Below are 20255 nucleotides of genomic sequence, written 5' to 3'. Positions count from 1 at the left end.
CAATTGTACTTGAGTCGCACGAAGATAGGCCAGGAAATATGTACTAAAAAAGATTAGCACATTCGCTAAGAAAATCTATTGAATTATTATTGACCGTTTTCACTGAAAAATATCGCTGTTGTTTCGCACGTTTCCATAATGAATATCCCTCTGGAATATTCTATATAGCATAGGAAGAAAAATTTATGAATTTTACTTTCTCTATACAATTTACTGTATTCAAATGGAAAACTTATGAAATTATGAGGCAAAGTTAAGGGGTTTCCAAAGTGAAAACTTTGGAGTTTGGAGCTTGGGAAAAAAGGAAATTGTAAAACTTGTGAATTTCTTCAACATTGAAGTACTAACATCTCCAGATTCTCGCCACAAAGAACTCTTGTAAGGTTTCTTTTTATTTCCTCCATCCGCGAATTTCACCAAAAGTGGATCCTTGGAGCCTGCAAGTGCTTTGCCATTGAACATGGAGATTATTTGTTCACATTTTTCTTTAGATTCCATCCTAAATTATCAAACAAAACATTCATATGAATTAATGAAAATGTACATTAATTTAACAGTAGAATAGTAAATTGAGTCTAAAACTCTAATAGAGATTTAGAGAAATTTCTCATGAAACATCCCGAATGACCGATAGAATACCAGTATAGTACTAGTATGTACATTAACAGAATGAAAATTTATCTCAAACACATCTTACTCGTGCCAAATAATAAACAAATTAACAATTCTCAAAAATCAAACGTTTTGTGTTGAAAACGGAGGAGATGACTTCTTTTGTGGTCTTCGGACGATTTCAGGCTCCAATGGTTTTCATTGTTAAGGGGACTACTATGAGACTACTATGAGTTTTAAGAGTCGCGGGCGATTGGAGTCTATCAGATTTCTCATGCATTGAAGATCGATTATATATATCTGAAAACGAATAATTAGTGCAAAAAAATTAATTGTTTATTGCTCGTTTGCCCCGCAGAAGCTTGAAATGTTATACATAGTCCAGGGCCTCCAATTTTTGAGCTAGAGGTGTTTTTAAATTTTTGCAAAAATGAGTACAATAAAAATGACGAATGAGTTTTGTGAAATTCAACTCCTACACAGCTAATTTCGTTTTGTTTAATATAAAAATTTGCATCATTCATGTAAAATAGGCAAAAATAATATCCTTATAATATTTAAAAAATATTTTCGACTCTTTCTGAAACATTTGTTGGGCTATTTTACATGAATGGTAGTGCAATTTTTAATTTAAAAAAAAAAACGAAATTAGCTATGTAGGAGTAGAATTTAAAAAAAAAAAATCGTAATTGTTATTGTAGACATTTTTTCAACAATTTTGAAAAAAAAAACCCTCTGTAGCTCAACAATTGGAGTATTTTTAACATTTTAAGCACCTGCGTGGCAAGCGAACAATAAACAATTAATTTTTTTTGCGTTACATATTTATTTTTAGTCATATATAATCGATCTGCAATGTGTCAGAAATCTCATTCCAATAGCTTGCGACTTTTAAAACTCATAGTAGTCTCTCCTTAAATAGTCAGTTTCTCAATGAAAATCAAAATTTTCAACTAGTTTTCAGTCCATAGTCAAGGGTTTTGGGAAAATCGTTGAGAGGATTAGGTGCATCGAAAACTATCAAAAGAAGTTTTTTTTGTAGACCTTCGAATTTACTTTGAAAAATTCCCTCAAGAAATATCTCTAAAGCTTTGCTTGTAGATGATATTTGCGATAAATTTCTGTCAAATGTTGAAATAATCTTGTGTGAACAAACCTAGCAAATCCAACTCCTTTACTCTGTCCACAGGTGTCTCTCAATATCCTAGTCGATATCACTTGTCCATGTTGCGCCAAAAGCCCCTCAACATCATTTTCTTTGAAATTTAATGGCAAATTAGCGATGTAAAGATTGGTTGGGTCCTGCTCCTGTTGCTAAGGGACAAAAAATAATATTCTATGCAAAAATCTGGACGTTTTCTACCTATGTTCATAATAATTAACTGAATCATCATATAAGAATTTTTGTCTCGGTATTCATCATTCAATCAAGAAGTTTATCTATTGATGCCTTTAATAAAAATCAAAATTTTTATTATTCTCTCTAAATGTTTGTTTCTCAATTATTTTCTTCAATTACAGAGTGCAGTAATTGAATCAGTTGAAAAGTCTGCAATGATATAAGTAGGAAAGACCAATTGGGGTAATGAATAGATTGTTCAATCCATTTTCTTGCACGTCCAAAGAAAATATATACAGCGGATGATAAGTGACAATTGATTTTGACCACAGAAAACATTAATTTCAGTTTGGTTTTCTGTTCAGTTCTGTAAAGACTCTTTCGCATGCTTCATGGCATCAATTACGTAAGAATTTACTTCAAAATGAGTCTGAAAATAATTACATTAGGTGGTTGCGAATAGTAATCAATAATAATACAAGTAGTAAGAGCCGAATATATTTTTAAAAAGGAAAAAGTCACGATTCGACCATCTTTTTTGGAAACATTCCTGATCCATAAAAAAGTCACCGATATTCTCTCCCTTATCACTCATTTCTGGGATATTTACATAATTGAATAAAACTAAAAGAGGTTGCGACAAACCTCAACACAACTATTGATTTCAGGAGAAAATGTCAGGGGCCTTGTTTATAGTCAATTATCTCAATAATTTTTGTCTAAAGGTGTTAGTTTCTCAGGTAGAACTACATTTAACATCAACAATTATTCTTGACAGTTCTTGACATTTCAAAGCTCATTTTGAAGTTCTAAAGAATTTTTCTCTTCACAAATTGGAACTAAAAATTGAATTTTGAATTGAATAAATGAATAAAAAAATGAAGATTGAAAATGAAATTGGAGAGAAATAAAATTGTCAATCAAATTTGATACTACGATTACTTTGAATATACTTATACTTTACGACAATTTACTTCAATCTTGCGAATGCATTAACACAAAAACAGAATAAATAATGAAAACATTATGGTATAAAAGCCAAGCTTGATGGCGTTCATATTTCTTCATAATAAATTTTATACTTAAGATTTTGTTCATTGATATTCCGCAATAAATATACACCGGTATTTCATAGTTTTATCATTCGAAAAAATACCTACGACAGCAATGAAATCTTTGATAATTGGAAAATTATAGGAAAATTACAATCCAAGCGCATTCAACAAGTTCATCGAATTCTGTTACATTGAACATGAACACATTGCAATTTGAGAATGCTCAAATTACGAGAATTCTCGTATTGAATAGACAGGCGAATTTCCACAGGCAAATACTTCATAAGGATCCTTCGTCTTTCTCAACACGTTCCAGTTGAAAAAGCTTTTTATTCATAACTTCTCAAGTTCTGTCAACCAGCCAATTTTTTCAAGCGCAAATTTCCCTGCTAATTCCAATTATTAAGGATATCCAAGGATCTTTTACAGTTTTGTACAGACCACACTATATATTCAACCATTTTCAATAATCCAATTAGTAAATTAAATTTTGTGAGAAAAATTTGAAAAAAATCATGAATATTCAACGCCAATCAAATTACATTTTGCATAGAATTATTATTTTTTAAATATTCATTGTTTACAAATAAATAATTGAAATTGTTTAAACTTTCGGAAACTTTATTTCCTCAGGCATGAAATTGATTGCTGGTAAAATTCTGAATATAAATGAATTTGTTACGATTCCGAACAAATTATTTTTATGGTGGAAAATTGATTGGTTATAAATTATTTATAGAATCAGTAGCGAAGCGGTAAAATGGTTCAAGTCGATTTAGCTCTTAGCTCAGTTTTCGAAGAACATCTTTGAATCTAAGGGAGATAGCGAAATTTTCGTAATAACCTTTTTCGGAGCTCTTAATTCGCTCTACAAAAAAGTAAATTAGTACTTGGATATCCTTAAGTGTATTTCCCGCTAAAGATTCTGAAGATGATTAAGCAACTTCAGTTGTATATCGTGAACCGATCTATAATTTATAGCCAGTTTCGCCATTTATCGATCCAGTTTTGTACCTTCAATTAAAAATTTTTTTGACACTCCTTATGCACCATTTAAAAACCTCAACAATTTTGTTTCTGATTCATTATTTCTGCATTTGTTTACGTTTAAGACATTAATTTTTTAAATGTATAAGTTTCCATCGAAATTGATGCTCAAGAGGTAATTTTTTAAATTCTTTTTCGTTTTCTGAATTCATGTTTCCAACAGGAATTTTCTTTCTGTCGCTTGAATGCGGTTATTTGTGTTTTTAATTTTATGTGCATTGTATGCCATAAAAAAATTAGATTCGTGAATGCTCAAACATCTCATTCTAATCATGAAAGGGGAATGCGTTTTTCCATGTCACTGAAGATGAAAACGTGATGATAGACAATTGTTAATGTCACTTGGATTCTACCTCAATAAAGTGCTAGTTAATGAATACTCAATGCTTTTTCTCTATGCTTCGTAGGTATTTTTTTTGTTCTGGATGAATTAATGGGCTGAGATATACATTAGGCAATTGGTAATTGTTCCAGCGTGTACACCGAAGGGAAGAAAAATAAATAAAATTGAAAAAATAAAAATTATACATATTTATGGATATAACTATATATAGTTAATGTACTGGTTCATTCAGTCTTTTTTAATCATATCACATGCGAGTTGAGACATCGTCAGCCTGGCCTGGGTATGTAATGTATTTTTTAAATTTTAATAACCATTCCGGGTTAGTAAATTGTTTCGTTTATTTTACATTTTTGAAGAACATATGATTCTTTTTTTGTTTTTTTCTAAGGTGGAAAACCTTCAATCCATTTCTGTATTTCGTTCTCTATCTTTCATAATTGAATGGAGGATGTTTTCTAATTTTTTTTTTTCAGTTCGAAAATTCTTGAGAAATTTCTGCCTTTCAGTTGTGGAATTTTGCTTGAAGATTCTGTGCTGCCATACGTCGATAAAAATTGAGAGAATTTGAGATAATTTTGGGTAGAATTCTTAGAAGACAAATGAGTAAATGTATGGCAGATTTTGCTTTATTCCAATTCACTGGAGAAGAAATGCTTTAGGGCGGAGGGATTGATGGAACTAAATTCGTGTCTGCATGAATGCAATTACGAAATATTGGGAAGTAGCAGCGTTTTTTGTTTCAATTTTCATGTATATTTTTGGCCGAGGTATAGCAGCAAGCATCGACAGAGGTAAGTTTCAATTTGTAGAGAGATTCGTGTAAGGGAATGAATCAAAGCGGAATGAAAAGGCGGGATACATTTGTGGTGTAAGAATAAAAATGGTTTTTCGATAACTATAAAAATACAAAACAAAAACCAAATTATCGCCATTACTATTTTATGAATGACTTTTTTATAGACCCATACAAAATTTATAAATCGGAAAATTGAAACCATGAGAAAATATGACAATAAATCGAAAACATGAAAAGAAATATTCTCTGAATATTTTTCGCGGTTTTTATCTCAGGAGAACAGATTTTTTCGCTTTTCCGTAATTCCTTTGATAATTAAAAAGAAAAGAAATGCGAAACTTTGGCTTCCAGAAAGAAAAATAGCTCTAGAAGAGTAAAAAGCAAATGTATCTAAAAAAATTGCTTTATTCCGTTTTTTAGTAGTTTCTTTTAACATGAAATGAGATTTATTGACGAATCTAAGGTTTACTTGTCACATTCGTTAAAAATAACATTTTGCCACTCATGCCTGAAACCGGCTGGATTACACACTCGACGCTTCGCGTCTCGTGTCTAATTCAGCCGGTTTCAGGCTTCGTGACATAAAATTTTGTTCAGTACTTGTTGGGAAATTTCGTCCTTAACGTGTGTGATTACATCACTCGCCTTCGGCTCATGCTGTAAACCCCACACACGTTAAAGACGAAATTGCCCCACACGTGCTGAAATATACTATTACTAGCGTGTTTAACACAAAAGCTTACTGCGCTTGCGCTGGAAAACGCATTTGTACCTCACTTGGTTCGGATCTAGGCAAAATGAGGTTTTTTCGACGAATGTGATTATAAACTGAGTCTCGTCAGAGAATCTCCTCCTGTCGAATATTTAACCAAGGAGCACAATTTCGATAGTTATTTTTTAGATATACAAAAAGACTGTCTTAGTCGGGTGTATGGTCAAGTCGGTAAGGTGTCCGCCTACAAAACCAGAGGTCTTGGCTTCACAACCTGGCACCGGCGAATTATTTCTGGATTATTTGATTTAGCCAAATAATGTAAGGATACAATTAAGAATGTTTTTTGTTATGCTTACCCAAACCTAGAAGGTTTATATAGCTACAACAATATGTATATATTAAAAATGTTTGTAGTAAATCGTTAAATACCCAGAGAAAATAGAATTGAACATGTTCGAATCATGTACATACAACCTACAGTTTCACGTGTCTCGAGAGCCTGACTACAGTTGATTCTCACCATCATGTGTGATTGCATTCTGATCATTCACTTGAAATACTGTCATAACATCGTAATCTACAAATTACAGAAGAAATTGTCGTGAGTTCTACCCATGTAGGATGTGCCGATATATACGATACGGCCAAACATCGGCCTAATATCTGCTCGCCGAACATCGGGGCTCTGATTAAAGGCCAAACACTGATCCAATATCCGCGCGCCACACGTCGGGTCCCGACTTGATATTTATAGGATATTTTTCAAATGAATGGCATGCATCCATCCTCTCTCCTAATGTACAGAATATTGATATATGTAGATACCCCGAATAACGGTCTAAATAATTTAAGAATAGCAAATTAATTGATTAACTCCTCTCATCGGAGTAACACATTAGTCAATTAATTGTTGATAACCGCATTCGGAGCTTCAAACAAAAACAACACGTGGCATTTATATACCCGAAAAAAATTCATCTTCATAAGAAATTACAGAAGACCCAATGGACAGCGCGCTTGACTACAGCTCAGAAGGACTGGCGGTTGAATCCCACCGGAGCCAATTTTTTTTTTAATTTCATTTTTTTTCTTTTTTGGTTCACAGGAATGGATAAGAAGGTGTATAAAACGATTATAAACTATTGGGACAAATATGTACGAACAATTTTAAAATTTTATGACCGGTATATACCGGTCATAAAATGTCTTTGATTGTGATATTTCACTATGGCTTTAAACGGGAAGGGGGGGGGGAGTGGGGATAGTGAGACGATATGCACAAGTTCTGAAATTCGGAGATGCGGAGGAGGCCACAATAGCTCAATTGGCAGAGCACCTGTCCGGCAAACAGAAGATGTGGGATCATACCCCACTTGTGTTCAAGCCCGTGTGCCTCCGAATTTTTTAATTTGTGCATTGATAATTATTCAATTATTTCCCTCGTATAGAGGTCCGGAAAGTCGATGGATAGCATATAGCATTTTAAAATTTTATTTCACCGATGGTTGGCTGATAATCGGCGCCAATGTCGGGCGTACATCGGCGTCTTTGATGGCCCAAAGTCACGTCCCAACGTTCGGCGGAACATCGGCCGAAGATCGCAGCCGATTATCGGGGAACTCGGCGGCGAGTTCAGTCCGATGTTCAGCCACTTTGTATTGTGCTACATGGGTAAGGACAAAAAAGAGTCGAGAGCCCGTCATTAATAACCTAGCTGTTGATGTGACGTTAAATCCCAACAAACGAACAAACAAAAAGACTGTCTTTTGCAAAATGTTATTTTTGGGTAAAACGGTCTTTTAGATAACTTTTTGATAAATTTGAGGTATCTCTTTGACCATCTTTCAAAAGATGACATATTGCACAGACATAATGTTAATAATCCCGCCGCTCCCTGCCAGTAAACTCTCGTTGAGGTATTACCCGCCATCAATTCCAGTGACAGTACTCACCGGGAACTGATGGACATCTAGCCTCGTCAAAGAGGTTCGACGTCTCGATTATGCAATCGCCCGCGCTTTTTATCCCCAGTATCAACTCAGCTCCCGAGCTAATTTGCTTTCCAGTACCCAGAGTTATAACGCCAAATACATGGCTAGATTTACTCATCCGGAGTGGTTCGTTAACGCATTGATCCTAGAGTTTCTCATCAATCTAATGCAACATATTGTATAATTTTATTGTCCTTAGGACCTCCAGTGAGGTCGCATAATTGTGGAGTTTTTGCGATTCGCTGCCTAACTGCAGTCAGACAGTTTTACATTATTTTGTACAGTGATTCGTGTAGTCAATAGCTTTGAACAGTGGAAGCCTCAGTGACAATACTCAGTGTTCTCAATTATTCCCTCCTATAATCAAACCCAGTTTAATTTCAGAGCACTCCTTCTCACTTACTCTTTCAGATCCAAATTTCCAATATTCCAAGCCCAGTTTTAAAACACATAAAATAGTCTTTTTATATATCTAAAAGATGACTATCGAAATTGTGCTTCTTAGCTAATGTACCATTAAAATCAAATTCAATATACTTTTTTCTGTTGTATAAAATCTAAAATAATTTCGGATCACTATTTTCAATAATTGATCAGTTTTTTCGTTAAAAAAATTATCTTTTTTATATTTTATATCTTTAAAAACATTGCGCAAAAATTGATGAAACAACATACAGAGCTTCGACCACGGCCATGGGTTCTGGATCTGGTTACATAGGCGGATGATGAGAGGGAGGGGAGGATATGGAATAAATAAATAGATAAACAAAAATAAAATAATTAGAATGACTGAAGGGAGAGAAGGAACTGGTGGATAAAGAAAAGAAGAAAAAGAGGTTGTTTTACTGTTACTCTGGTATTACTGTACTTGCATGCACAACCAACGTACACTGGCCAGTCTACGATGCAACCAGATACCCACTTTCGCCATCTGTGCTTGGATGCCCTTGGCGACCAGTGCTTTCACGGCACCCTCTGCCGCCACCGGTGACTCAAAGTCTACAAAGCCATAACCTGAAATCGAAATGTATCATTTTTCATCAAAAACACTGATTATGATGTCATTCTATTCTGTTAAATTTTGATTTACATTTTTATTATAAGTAAATATGTGTGTTCACATGAAAGGGGGCCCCACTCTCTTTGAACTGCTCTAGGTCGATGAAAAAAAAAGTAACATGTTGCGGTAAAAAAAAAAGAGAATGTAGTCGCCTATGTTGAATCATGATGTGAAAATAATCACAAACCAATTTGCCGATATGTGACGGGGCGATTAGTATTAAGGGGAGACTACTATGAGTTTTAAACGTCACGGGCTATTGGAGTGAGATTTCTCATGCATTGAAGCTCAATTGTGTATGTCTAAAAACGAATAATTAGTGCAAAAAAATTAATTGTTTATTGTTTGTTTGCCCCGCAGACGCTTAACATGTTCAAAGGGCCTCGAATTTTTTAGCTACAGAGGTTTTTTCTTTTTAATTTTTGACAAAATGTCTACAATAACAATTACGAATTTTTTTTTTTGGAATTCGACTTCTACACAGCTAATTTTCTTTTTTTTTCAATATAAAAATTTGCACCATTCATGTAAAATAGGTAGAAAAATTATCCTTAACATGTTTTAAATATATTCTCAATTCTTTCAGAAACATTTCTCGGGCTATTTTACATGAATGGCACAATTTTTTATTAACAAAGAAACGAAAATAGGACTTGAATTTCAAAAATCCAATTGGTAATTGTTATTGTACACATTTTTTCAAAAATTGAAAAAAAAAAAAAACCTCTGTAGCTCAAAAATTGGAGGCTTTAGTCTATTTTTAAGATTTTAAGCGTCTGCGGGGCAAACGAACAATAAACAATTAATTTGTTTGCACTAATTATTCGTTTATATATATATATCGATAATATATATATATATATATATATATATATATATATATATATATATATATATATATTATCGATCTCCAATGTATGAGAAATCTCATTCTAATAGCCCGCGACTTTTAAAACTCGTAGTAATCTCCCCTCAAAGAAACTGGGTTTTCATGAATTTTTCCAAAACTCTCAACTTGAGATAATTTCATTTTATTCACTAAAAAAAATTGTTTGAAGAAACAACAAAATTCAACACCTTCCGAACAATATTCCTGATCACGGTCAGTTGGAATTTCTGCATAATATAGTAAATTGTAGAAATTATATCTGGTAACATACAAGGTTATTATCTTCAGTACAAATATCTTTTGAAAAAATAAATAAACATTAAACGTAATTAATGATACTTGGAGTGTAAAGAACTTGCATCTGTGGTATTGATAACTGCGGATACGATCATTCTTATTGAATTATTGAACGTTTTCCTCTCATTCAGCTACACTGAGAGAAAAAGGAACAAATTCTCAAACAAGTCTTGCTAAGCCAAGAAAATCGTTAGTTGAAAATTACAAAAAAAAAATAATTGTTTGGTTCGAATTTGAAAGTCTCAAACATGAAGAATTGCTTTGCTTTCAATAACAACGAAATATCCTTTTTTAATCATTCTTAACAAACGATGTTTTTGGCACAAGTGAGACTCGTTTGAGAACTCTGCGGTTATTCTAGCAGTGTAGCGTAACTCGAAAGAAGTCTTGACTTTTGTAATTTAATTTTTTTGACATCTTCGATAGTGATGTTATTTTTACACTATTGGGATCATTTTCTGCTGAAAATGTGTAGTTCTCAACCACGATTAGTCTAATATGATATATAGCTCCAATATTGTAAAAGTGGGTCCTTTCAATATGGACGCACACAAATATTTATGAATTCATGATGGAAGTCATTCCGTCATGTATTCCATGCAGGTTGTTAATATACATAAACTTAATGTTACTATTGCCGTAAGTGAATTTCAAAAATATGAAATTTTCTCAGTTTTAAAAATGTCACGGGATCTCCTACTAAACGAATTTTTAAAATATTCGCTAAAAAATGGCTTTTGTAAATCAATAGAATAATAGGTAATGAAATTGATAACGATTCCACCACATTAAGCTAGATAATTATTGAAGGATTCTATAAACAACAATGATCTTTATTGATGGACAGCCATCGTGTTATGAGTTCGTTGAAAAATATGAGATCCAATACTAAATATTGGACTCAATGCGATGCTTTATGCCAAATGAAGCTTATTGAATTCGAATTGTTAGAATGCAATCTTCACAGAAAACAGTAGTATATTGATTTTTGCCAAGAACCAGGAAAATTGTCAACATTTAATAGAGTAAGCATGACATCATTAAACCTTGAATCATTCAACGCAAATTTTAAGTAAAAACAAATTCGGAATTATGTAAATAATACCTTTAAAAAATTGATACTTTCTAGTGTGTCCAAGTGGACGGAAATCGAAGCAAATTTCAAATTTTTTATGAAATTCGTGATTTTTTTTAAATTCTCAAATATGGCCAACAGCAATGCATGTCCTCATAATTTTTATTATTTTTCTCTATCACCAGAACATGTACATTTATCAACAGATGTGAAGACTTTTTCTGTTTGGCCAATAAAATTCTCTACAAATAAGATGCCTTGACATTATTTCCTTGAACATTTTACTTTGTCAAATATTTTCAAAGCAATCTATAAATCTCTTCTATATTGAATCCAAAAAATTACTCGAGATCCTCTGGGAAAAAATTCCAAAGTTATCGATTGCAGAACTCAATTGAATTGAACCTGACTTATTGATTACGTAAATTTTATCTGAAAAGAAGCAGGTGAAATATTTAAATAAAACTGAAAGCAGGAGATTAATGCACACCATGTGTAGAATCCTATTCTAAATAAGAAAAAATACATCATTCGATGCATAATGCGAGAAGGAAATGAAATTCTCATGAGGCATGAAAGGGATGGACACATTTTGCGTGACTCATTGACAACAAAAACTACAAATAGAAATAATGAAACAATGGCAATGGTGAGTAAATGAGACCAACTTAAAAGTGTGATAATCCAACCAAGTACCTCTACATTTATTTGTATTTTTGTCCAGAATCGCCTTTGTAGAAGTTATAGTTCCGTATCTGAAAAAGATTAAACATTAAAAAAATGTCATTAGTCGATTATGATAAAATAGCAATAATTTGGTACTCTTCATCAAAGGAAAATTTAATAGAAAAACCTAGCGAATTCGCTAGAAAATTCTATTGAATTTTTATCGAACTTTCTATCAGTTTTTGACCGATTTTATTGAAATATTCAATGGAAAATATTCTGTAGAAAGAGTCAGTAGAATTCGATTTTTGTATAGAACTTATTCTAGTGAGATATTTTCTACGGAATTTCCCTGGCGCAAATTTTTCAAGTTTTTTGGTTGATTTTCTTGATGAAAAGAACAGACAAATAGAATGAGGAAAACTTAGAAAATTTGAGCCGAGAAAATTCTATAAAAAAGATCTCAATAGAAGAAGTTTTAAAGAAAAATTGAATTCTATTGACTTTTTCTATAGAATATGTTCTATTGATCATTTCAACAGAACCGGCCAAAAACTACTAGAAATTTCAATAGACCGCTATTAAATTTTTTCACGTGTGATTATACGGCAAATGTGGGTATTTTAGAGTAATCAGTCGTTTGTCCCTGACAGTCGAATCCCTCAAAAACACATAAATCTATCTCGGAGAGATTTTCAGATCAGGAAACAGACAATCATTTGATATTTATTTCACCACAGCCGTTTTGTTTTCGAAGCGATAATCCTTTCGGAACACTCCATGTTTGTGAATTATTATTTGTAATTTATTTATTAAAGACCCAACAGCCTAGGAGTTATATGACCAAATAATTTCAACAATATGAGTTATGAGGATTAATTAATTCATATATGTGGACGTCCGCATGAAAAGGGACCACTTTGTCGATTCTATTTTCCGAGATATTCACGTTTTTCTCTTGTCTACTCCCATTTAAACCCATGTTAATTATTTTTTCGATTGTCTATAGCGTCGTCACTCTTTACGATATCAAGTTCATTTTTGGCTCTAAATTTGCAGAATCAGATCAAGATTATCGGCATATACATAACTCTAATAGTGCCAAAGTGGTCCCTTTTCATGCGGACGTCCACATATTTCTTTCAATGTATTGGTTTTAATTGTATGAGAAAAATCATTCAATAACTCCTAATGAATTTCCTATTAAAATCAAATGAACAATTCCCCTGTTTCAAATAAAGAATTATTACATGTTAATTAATCCATGCTCATTACCGTTGAGAAAAGGATTTCATTTGTAACTGACGGTATTTCTATTTCGATACAGGGAAAATTTGTTCATATCAAAAAAAAAATTTGTTTGATGTGAATAAAAACACGAATAAAAATTAAATTCTACATTAAATGACAACTTCATCACCAATTATTCAAATTAACCCATTTGTTTGATTCAAGTGAAGTTTATTCAGGGGAAATAAATCCTTCCTATGATCGTAGACAATTCTTAACATTTTTATTTCGTTGTCATTCAATATCATTGTATTTGCATTCGTTTATTAATTCCTTGAAAGCAATTATGGTTGAGCAATGAAAATAACAATAAGAATTAAACTTCAATTTCTTACTTCATTTGCCTTTTTAAACCACGCAACACAAATTAGGATAAACGTTTTGTTCGACTTTTGGCGGTAACAGTACTGTGTATGGAGCTCCACTAGGGATATTAATCGAATGCAAATTCTAAATGAAACTAAATTTATTTCAAATATAAATTCTACCCTCATCTCGGGTGTGACTAAACCATAAAATTAGGTTAATCGAAACCGAACTCCCAGGTGTATATTATCCCCAGATAAGATATAATTAACACCCAAATTCTGTGTGCTTCAACCTTTAGCGGGATCTCCCCTGAATGGAGTTAAATCAACCCCAAGAAGGGTTGAAGTACTCTTTCCAGGGGTTAACTTACACTGAGCGTTTATTGTGTGAAGTGATAAGTTATAGTTAGTCTGTCCATCTCATTTTATTAATTTATGAGATGTGGTCGATCACCAGCCGAAAATGGAAAAGCCCACGGGTGAACAAGTTCATTTTTCGAAACACAACATGCCTAAAGTTCAAAGGTTCCTACGTAATGTGAATTCTTGTGAGTAACACTTCGCTTTCCCGAGTGGAAATTGTTTCAGGCCCACCTGAAGCACGATCAGAACTTGATCAGGTTTTTGTAAGGTTCGACTGATCTGGTGATTCGTGATGAGAACCTGACCAAGTTCTGATCCAGCAGATCGGATTCGAAAAACTACAGACGGGTTTAGATCAAGTTCTGATCAGGTTGACATGATCAGATGATGCCTGATGAGAACCTGACCAAGTTCTGATCCAGCAGATCGGATCCGAAAAACTACAGGCGGGTTCAGATCAAGTTCTGATCAGGTAGACATGATCAGATGATGCCTGATGAAAACCTGACCAAGTGATGTACGGAGCTCCGTCAAGCTGGGCAGCCAGGGTGCTCCGATCGTCTCGGTCAATAGCTCCAAATTACATGCTTTTTTTCTGTGCAAACCAAAAAAAATCTGCACATTTTTTATGGGTGAAAAATCGATTTTGCGAATTTGGGCATCAATCTAGGCGGCCAATTCATCAGAATAGGCTAAAAACCACACTATAATATCGTCCGATTTATAAGCTAATTATCTGCGTTGAGAAAAATATAGAAAGTTTGATTTTTCCGGGAAAACCGATATGGGCTGGGAAATGAGGAAAATCAAGGTCATCGGAACGGGATGCTTTAGGGCCCAGAATAATCAGCTGTTTACAAGCTTTTCTTCTGCGCCACCAAAAAACATTTCCTCCAAGATTTGGAGCGAAAAGTCGATCCCTCGCATTTGGCCAACACGTAAGAGGCGAATTCGTCAGAATGGGCTAGGAAAACCATCCCACAGTATCCTCCGATTTATAAGCTAATTATCTGCGTTGAGGAAAATATTAAAAAATCGATTTTTTCGGGAAAACCAATATGGCCTGGGAAATGAGGAGTATAAAGGTCATTGGATAGGACTTCTCTTGGGCACAGAATAATCAGCTGTTTATAAGCTTTTTTTCTGCGCCACCAAAAAAAATTTGCTCCAAGATGTGGAGCGAAAAGTCGATTCCTCGCAATTGGGCGAACATGTAAGTGGCCAATTCATCAGAATGGGCTGGGAAAACCATCCCCGTATATCCTCCGATTTATAAGCTAATTATCTGTGTCGAGAAAAAGTTTAAAATAGTTTCGATTTTCCGTTTTCATTCTTTTCTCATAGTCTCGGAACTTGAGCAAACACCGGGAGAATGATTATCTACTCCTCAAGCATCCAAATTTTTAGTCTATGAATACTCTGTGATTTTAACACTAATGTGGGATCGTATGAAACCAACATTCTGAATATTTAGGAGGAATTAGTTACAGTTGCTTTGTTGGCATTGAATGAACAAAATTTTTTCAAAACGGGTTCTCATTCAACCCATTCAGGTATGAAAAGCTGGCAAAGCCAAAGTGGAAAACTCGAATTTGGTCAATTGTAACAGAAGTAGGGAGTTTTTCCTGAATTTTATCTGATAAAAAAAAAATTTCTTTTTTGTTTTTTTTTGTTTTTTGGGTCCTTGCCAGGTTTTTATTGAGCTAGCAAAGCCATAGATAAAGATGCTTTGCATACATTTTTTGCTAATCCGAAGGCTTTGCAAATTCCGCGACTTCTTTCTAAAGATTGCAAATGCAAAAAAAATCTAAAACTATAATAATTATTTTCTAATAATTAAAAAAACATGTTGAAGAATAAATCTCGTGAAAAAAATGTAAAAATTCTGAAACTCGGGGAGTACCTTCAGAAACCTTCCCGCAAGTTTGCAAAACCCCAATAAATAGCAAAAACAGCAATTAGACCCCTAATTAGTTCACTAATTAATTTTTAAAAACATGTTCAAGATTAAATCTCGTGAAAAAAAATGGAAAAATTTTGTAACTCGGGGAGTACCTTCAGAAACCTTCCCTCAAGTTTGCAAATCCCCGATAAATGAAAAAAACAGCAATTAGAACCCTAATTAGTTGACTAATTAATTAGAAAAAAACATGTTGAAGACTAAATCCTGTTGAAAAAGTGGGAAAATTCTGCAACTCGGAGAGTATCTTCAGAAACCTTCCCTCAAGTTTGCAAAACCCCAATAAGAAGCGGAAACAGCAATTAGACCCCTAATTAGTTCACTAATTAATTTTTAAAAAAACATGTCAAAGACTAAATCTCGTGAAATAAATGGAAAAATTCTGAAACTCGAGGAGTACCTTCAGAAACCTTCCCTCAAGTTTGCAAAACCCCAATAAATAGCAGAAACAGCAATTAGGCCCCTAATTAGTTGAATAATTAATTTTAAAAAACATGTTGAAGACCTAGCAGTTAATTGCTTCATTACTTATTCGGGAAATTATTGAGCTTCTGCAAACTGAGGGAAGGGTTTCTGAATGTGCCCCCTTAGATTCACCATTTTCATTAAAGAAAAAATAGAATGTAGTCTTCAAACTGATTTTTTAATTCATTAGTCAGCTAATGAGGGGGTTTAATTGCTGTTCCTTCAAACTATTGGGGTTTGGCAAAATTGACGGAAGTTTTCTGAAGTTACTCTCCGAGTTTCAGAATTTTTTAATGTTTTCAACGGGAGGCCATATTGGTTTTCCCGGAAAAATCGATTTTTTAATATTTTTTTCAACGCAGATAATTAGCTTATAAATCGGAGGATACTGTAGGACGGTTTTCCCAGCCCATTCTGACGAATTCGCCTCTTACGTGTTGGCCTAAATGCGAGGGATCGACTTTTCGCTCCAAATCTTGGAGCAAATTTTTTTGGTGGCGCAGAAAAAAAGCTTGTAAACAGCTTATTATTCTGGGCCCAAGAGAAGTCCTGTCCAATGACCTTGATACTCCCCATTTCCCAGGCCATATTGGTTTTCCCGGAAAAATCAAACTTTCTATATTTTTCTCAACGCAGATAATTAGCTTATAAATCGGACGATATTATAGTGTGGTTTTTTAGCCTATTCTGATGAATTGGCCGCCTAGATTGATGCCCAAATTCGCAAAATCGATTTTTCACCCATAAAAAATGTGCAGATTTTTTTTTGGTTTGCGCAGAAAAATATTATATTTCTAACCTAGGGAGGGAAAATAAAGGATCCTCAGCCGCCAGTGCAATTTGCATCTTCTACCGTGAAGTTATGACGAATAATGGTGTGTGTACCTAGGCAGAAAAACACGACATAAAAACCTGCGTGTTTATCGCCGTGTTTGATTATAATTTTTTTTTCGCGAGAAATCACGAAGTTCACACTTTGCCTTAAATCGCGATGTTAACATCATTATGGGTAGTCGTAATTAAGTGGAAATTGAAGTTTTTTGTTTCAACGCGCGGGTTAGAGTGTCCTGTTTTCCTCCCTTGGTGCCCAATATACTATTTTCACACACCTGCACGGAAAGCTCGAACTTTCCTCCCGCTCATCAAAGAGCAAAATACGAACTTTCCTTTGCAGCGTGTTAAAAAATATGCACCTCGTGCGGGAAAACATGACTTTCCGCCCTTGATGCACAATATACTATTTTAACATGCCTGCAAAGTTTGTATTTTGCTTTCTGATGAGCGGGAGGAAAGCGAATACTTTCCGCTCGATGGTGAAAAGTTGTTCCCAAGGGAGGAAAGTACTGACTTTTCATCCTTGGGTGACCTTTCGCTGATTACCCTGCTGGAATGGTCAGAGTTAGGTAACTATTGCACTGAACCTAATTTTTAAAGCATGAACTTTCCTGATGTTTGCCGCGACAACCAATTCTGCATTTAAGTTGTAATAGTATATTTCTAACCTAGGGAGGGAAAATAAAGGATCCTCAGCCGCCAGTGCAATTACCAGCCGAGCCGAAGGCGAGGTTGGTAAGCACGCGGCTGAGGGTCCTTTATTTTACTTCCCGTGGTTAGAACGCGATTTTCCGTCTCGGCGTAGGCGCAAAGTCAGAGTTCCCTCCCGCTTCGCGAAGCGGGAGGGAAATGTAACTTTGCGCCCGCCGGGACAGAAAAATCACTTTATGAATGAAAAAGTCATATGAAAAATCTGAAAAAATTCTCAAAGGTCACCGAGATTTGAAGGATGGATTCTACGAAACGATTTCGTTTTCTCCTCATTTTTTAATTTTTAATAAAACATCACATTTTTTTATTTTTAACATTTTTCACTTAATTTTGACATGGCATAACTTTTCAACTGTTGATCGCGGTTCCATGACTATTTAACCCAAAATAAATTCAACATGCTACAACTCAACACAAGTCCAGTTCAGGAAAAAAATCCAGTGTCGACACTGGAACTTTCATTGAGCAGCACGTGAATTTTTCATAGCCTGTGGATTGGGATTTCTTCCAGTACTAGCACTCAAATTTTTCTAAAAAATTTCTCTCCGTATTCCTGTCGTCGAAAATAAAAATCAATAAATCCTTTCTACAGGCACTCGAATTTGTTTTGATATTTATTCTGATTCAAATACAGGCAGGTCAATGACTCAGGTGTTTTCAAATTTACGTAGAATCCGAAATATGTGTCACTGCCCGATATGTATGGGTTGAATAAACAATGAGTTGAATAAACAATGAGTTGAATAAACTATATGTTGAATAGACTGTAATAAGACTGATGTGTTATGTTGAACTTGCATAGTGGCAATCAGTCCTGTCACCGCTGATTGCTGCTTCTTTTTCAGCCTATCCTGTATAATTTCGATCTTCTGAGTATTTCCCTCAAATTCAATTACCGAGAAAACACCGATTCAATTACCAATTATTTTCCGATACATCGTTTACAAACAAGTAAAAACCGCTTCATGCGTTGCTCAAATTTCAACAAATGACTTTTTTCTTTTAATGTAGATTGGCATATCAAGCGACATCCCTAGCGGATATCTCAGTATTTTTTTCAATTTTTCAATGAGACAAGTTCTAGCCCAATTATTATAAACAATACAAAAATTCTTACCGAGACAATTTCTTTTACATAAAAATTCCGGTGGATTGTTTCCACACCACGTGCGCTGATGAGCGATCCATAACTTTCGATTGCGAATATCTCAGAAGAAAAATCAAACAAGAAAAAAAACGAAAGATGAAACCTGTTAATTATATATTATTAGGGAATTTAATACGGTCGGCTACAAAATTTTCTACCATTCAACTTTCTGAAAGTAACTTTTTAACTAGAGAATTTATGCACAATTCGGGCATAAATATTTGAAATACAAAAAAAGTCAGTACTGAAAATATTCCTTGTTATATATTCAATATATTCAAGACAATAACGTTTGGTTTTCCGATTTTTTTCGGACCTTATTTTGCTACTACGATATTTGTAATCGAAAGGCATGGCTAGCCTACCGGCGTATTATATGGGACGTGCGTGAGACGAGACGGCTGTGTAGTGGAATTATTGGTTACTTTTCAATTAGAAATATGTCGGTAAGAAATTGAAACATTGAAAAATACCAAAAGACTAAATATGCTTAGAAAAAATGCGGCAAAATTTACATGTAAAAAAAATTTGTCTCGGTAAGAATTTTTGGAGTGTTTGTAACAACTGAGGAAAAATTTTCAACATCAAAAAATACTGAGGTACCCGCTAGGGATGTCAGATGATATGCCAAAATTCATTTACAAAAAATATCAATTTTCGTCACAAGGCTGAAAAAAACTTTTCTCAGGAGTGTGAGGATCACACGAGTCAAAATGATATATTTCGATACGAGTAAGACGGAATCTTCACGAGTGTGAAGTTGGCGGCCCGAGGCGAAGCCCGAGGACTGCCAATCACACGAGCTGAAAATTCCCGTCTCACACGTGTCGAACAATATTTTTTGACAATAATGTTACGTTTGGCGAGTGGCCGAGCTGTGCCTTTTTCGTTTACGAGTAAACGATTAGTATATTTCGGCACGTGTGGGGCAATTTCGTCTTTAACGTGTGTGGGGTTTACAGCATGAGCCGAAGGCGAGTGATGTAACCACACACGTTAAAGACGAAATTTCCCCACAAGTACTGAACAAAATTTTGTCACGAAGCCTGAAACCGACTGAATTAGTGTAATCCAGCCGGTTTCAGGCATGAGTGGCATAATAGTATATTTCAATACGAGTGCGAAAACGACGCTTCGCGTCTCGTGTCTAATTCAGCCGGTTTCAGGCTTCGTGACATAAAATTTTGTTCAGTACTTGTTGGGAAATTTCGTCCTTAACGTGTGTGGTTACATCACTCGCCTTCGGCTCATGCTGTAAACCCCACACACGTTAAAGACGAAATTGCCCC

The 20255-nt window shown here is 34.4% G+C and overlaps 1 protein-coding gene across 8 annotated transcripts in view; it reads right to left on the bottom strand.

Annotated features, from left to right (window-relative positions):
• LOC107045841 (protein alan shepard) overlaps positions 1-20255 on the bottom strand; it is a 53187-nt gene that overhangs the window by 8170 nt on the left and 24762 nt on the right. For 3 of the 8 annotated variants that reach the window (XM_015268230.1, XM_015268225.1, XM_015268227.1), the window contains exons 4-7: positions 11919-11977; positions 8770-8915; positions 1769-1926; positions 349-499 (exon numbers count right to left, since the gene is read on the bottom strand). In XM_015268230.1, the coding sequence (XP_015123716.1) occupies positions 349-499; positions 1769-1926; positions 8770-8915; positions 11919-11977 (514 nt within the window). The remainder of the gene's footprint in view (positions 1-348; positions 500-1768; positions 1927-8769; positions 8916-11918; positions 11978-20255) is intronic. The other 5 variants (XM_015268232.1, XM_015268229.1, XM_015268233.1 and 2 more) reach the window with 4 other exon arrangements.

This window comes from Diachasma alloeum, unplaced genomic scaffold (assembly GCF_001412515.2).
Source record: "Diachasma alloeum isolate Michigan unplaced genomic scaffold, Dall2.0 Dall_scaffold_01088, whole genome shotgun sequence".
NCBI classification, from domain to species: Eukaryota; Metazoa; Arthropoda; class Insecta; order Hymenoptera; family Braconidae; genus Diachasma; species Diachasma alloeum.
The sequence above is the reverse complement of the archived record's forward strand: the minus strand, read 5'-3'. Positions and strand labels throughout refer to the sequence as shown.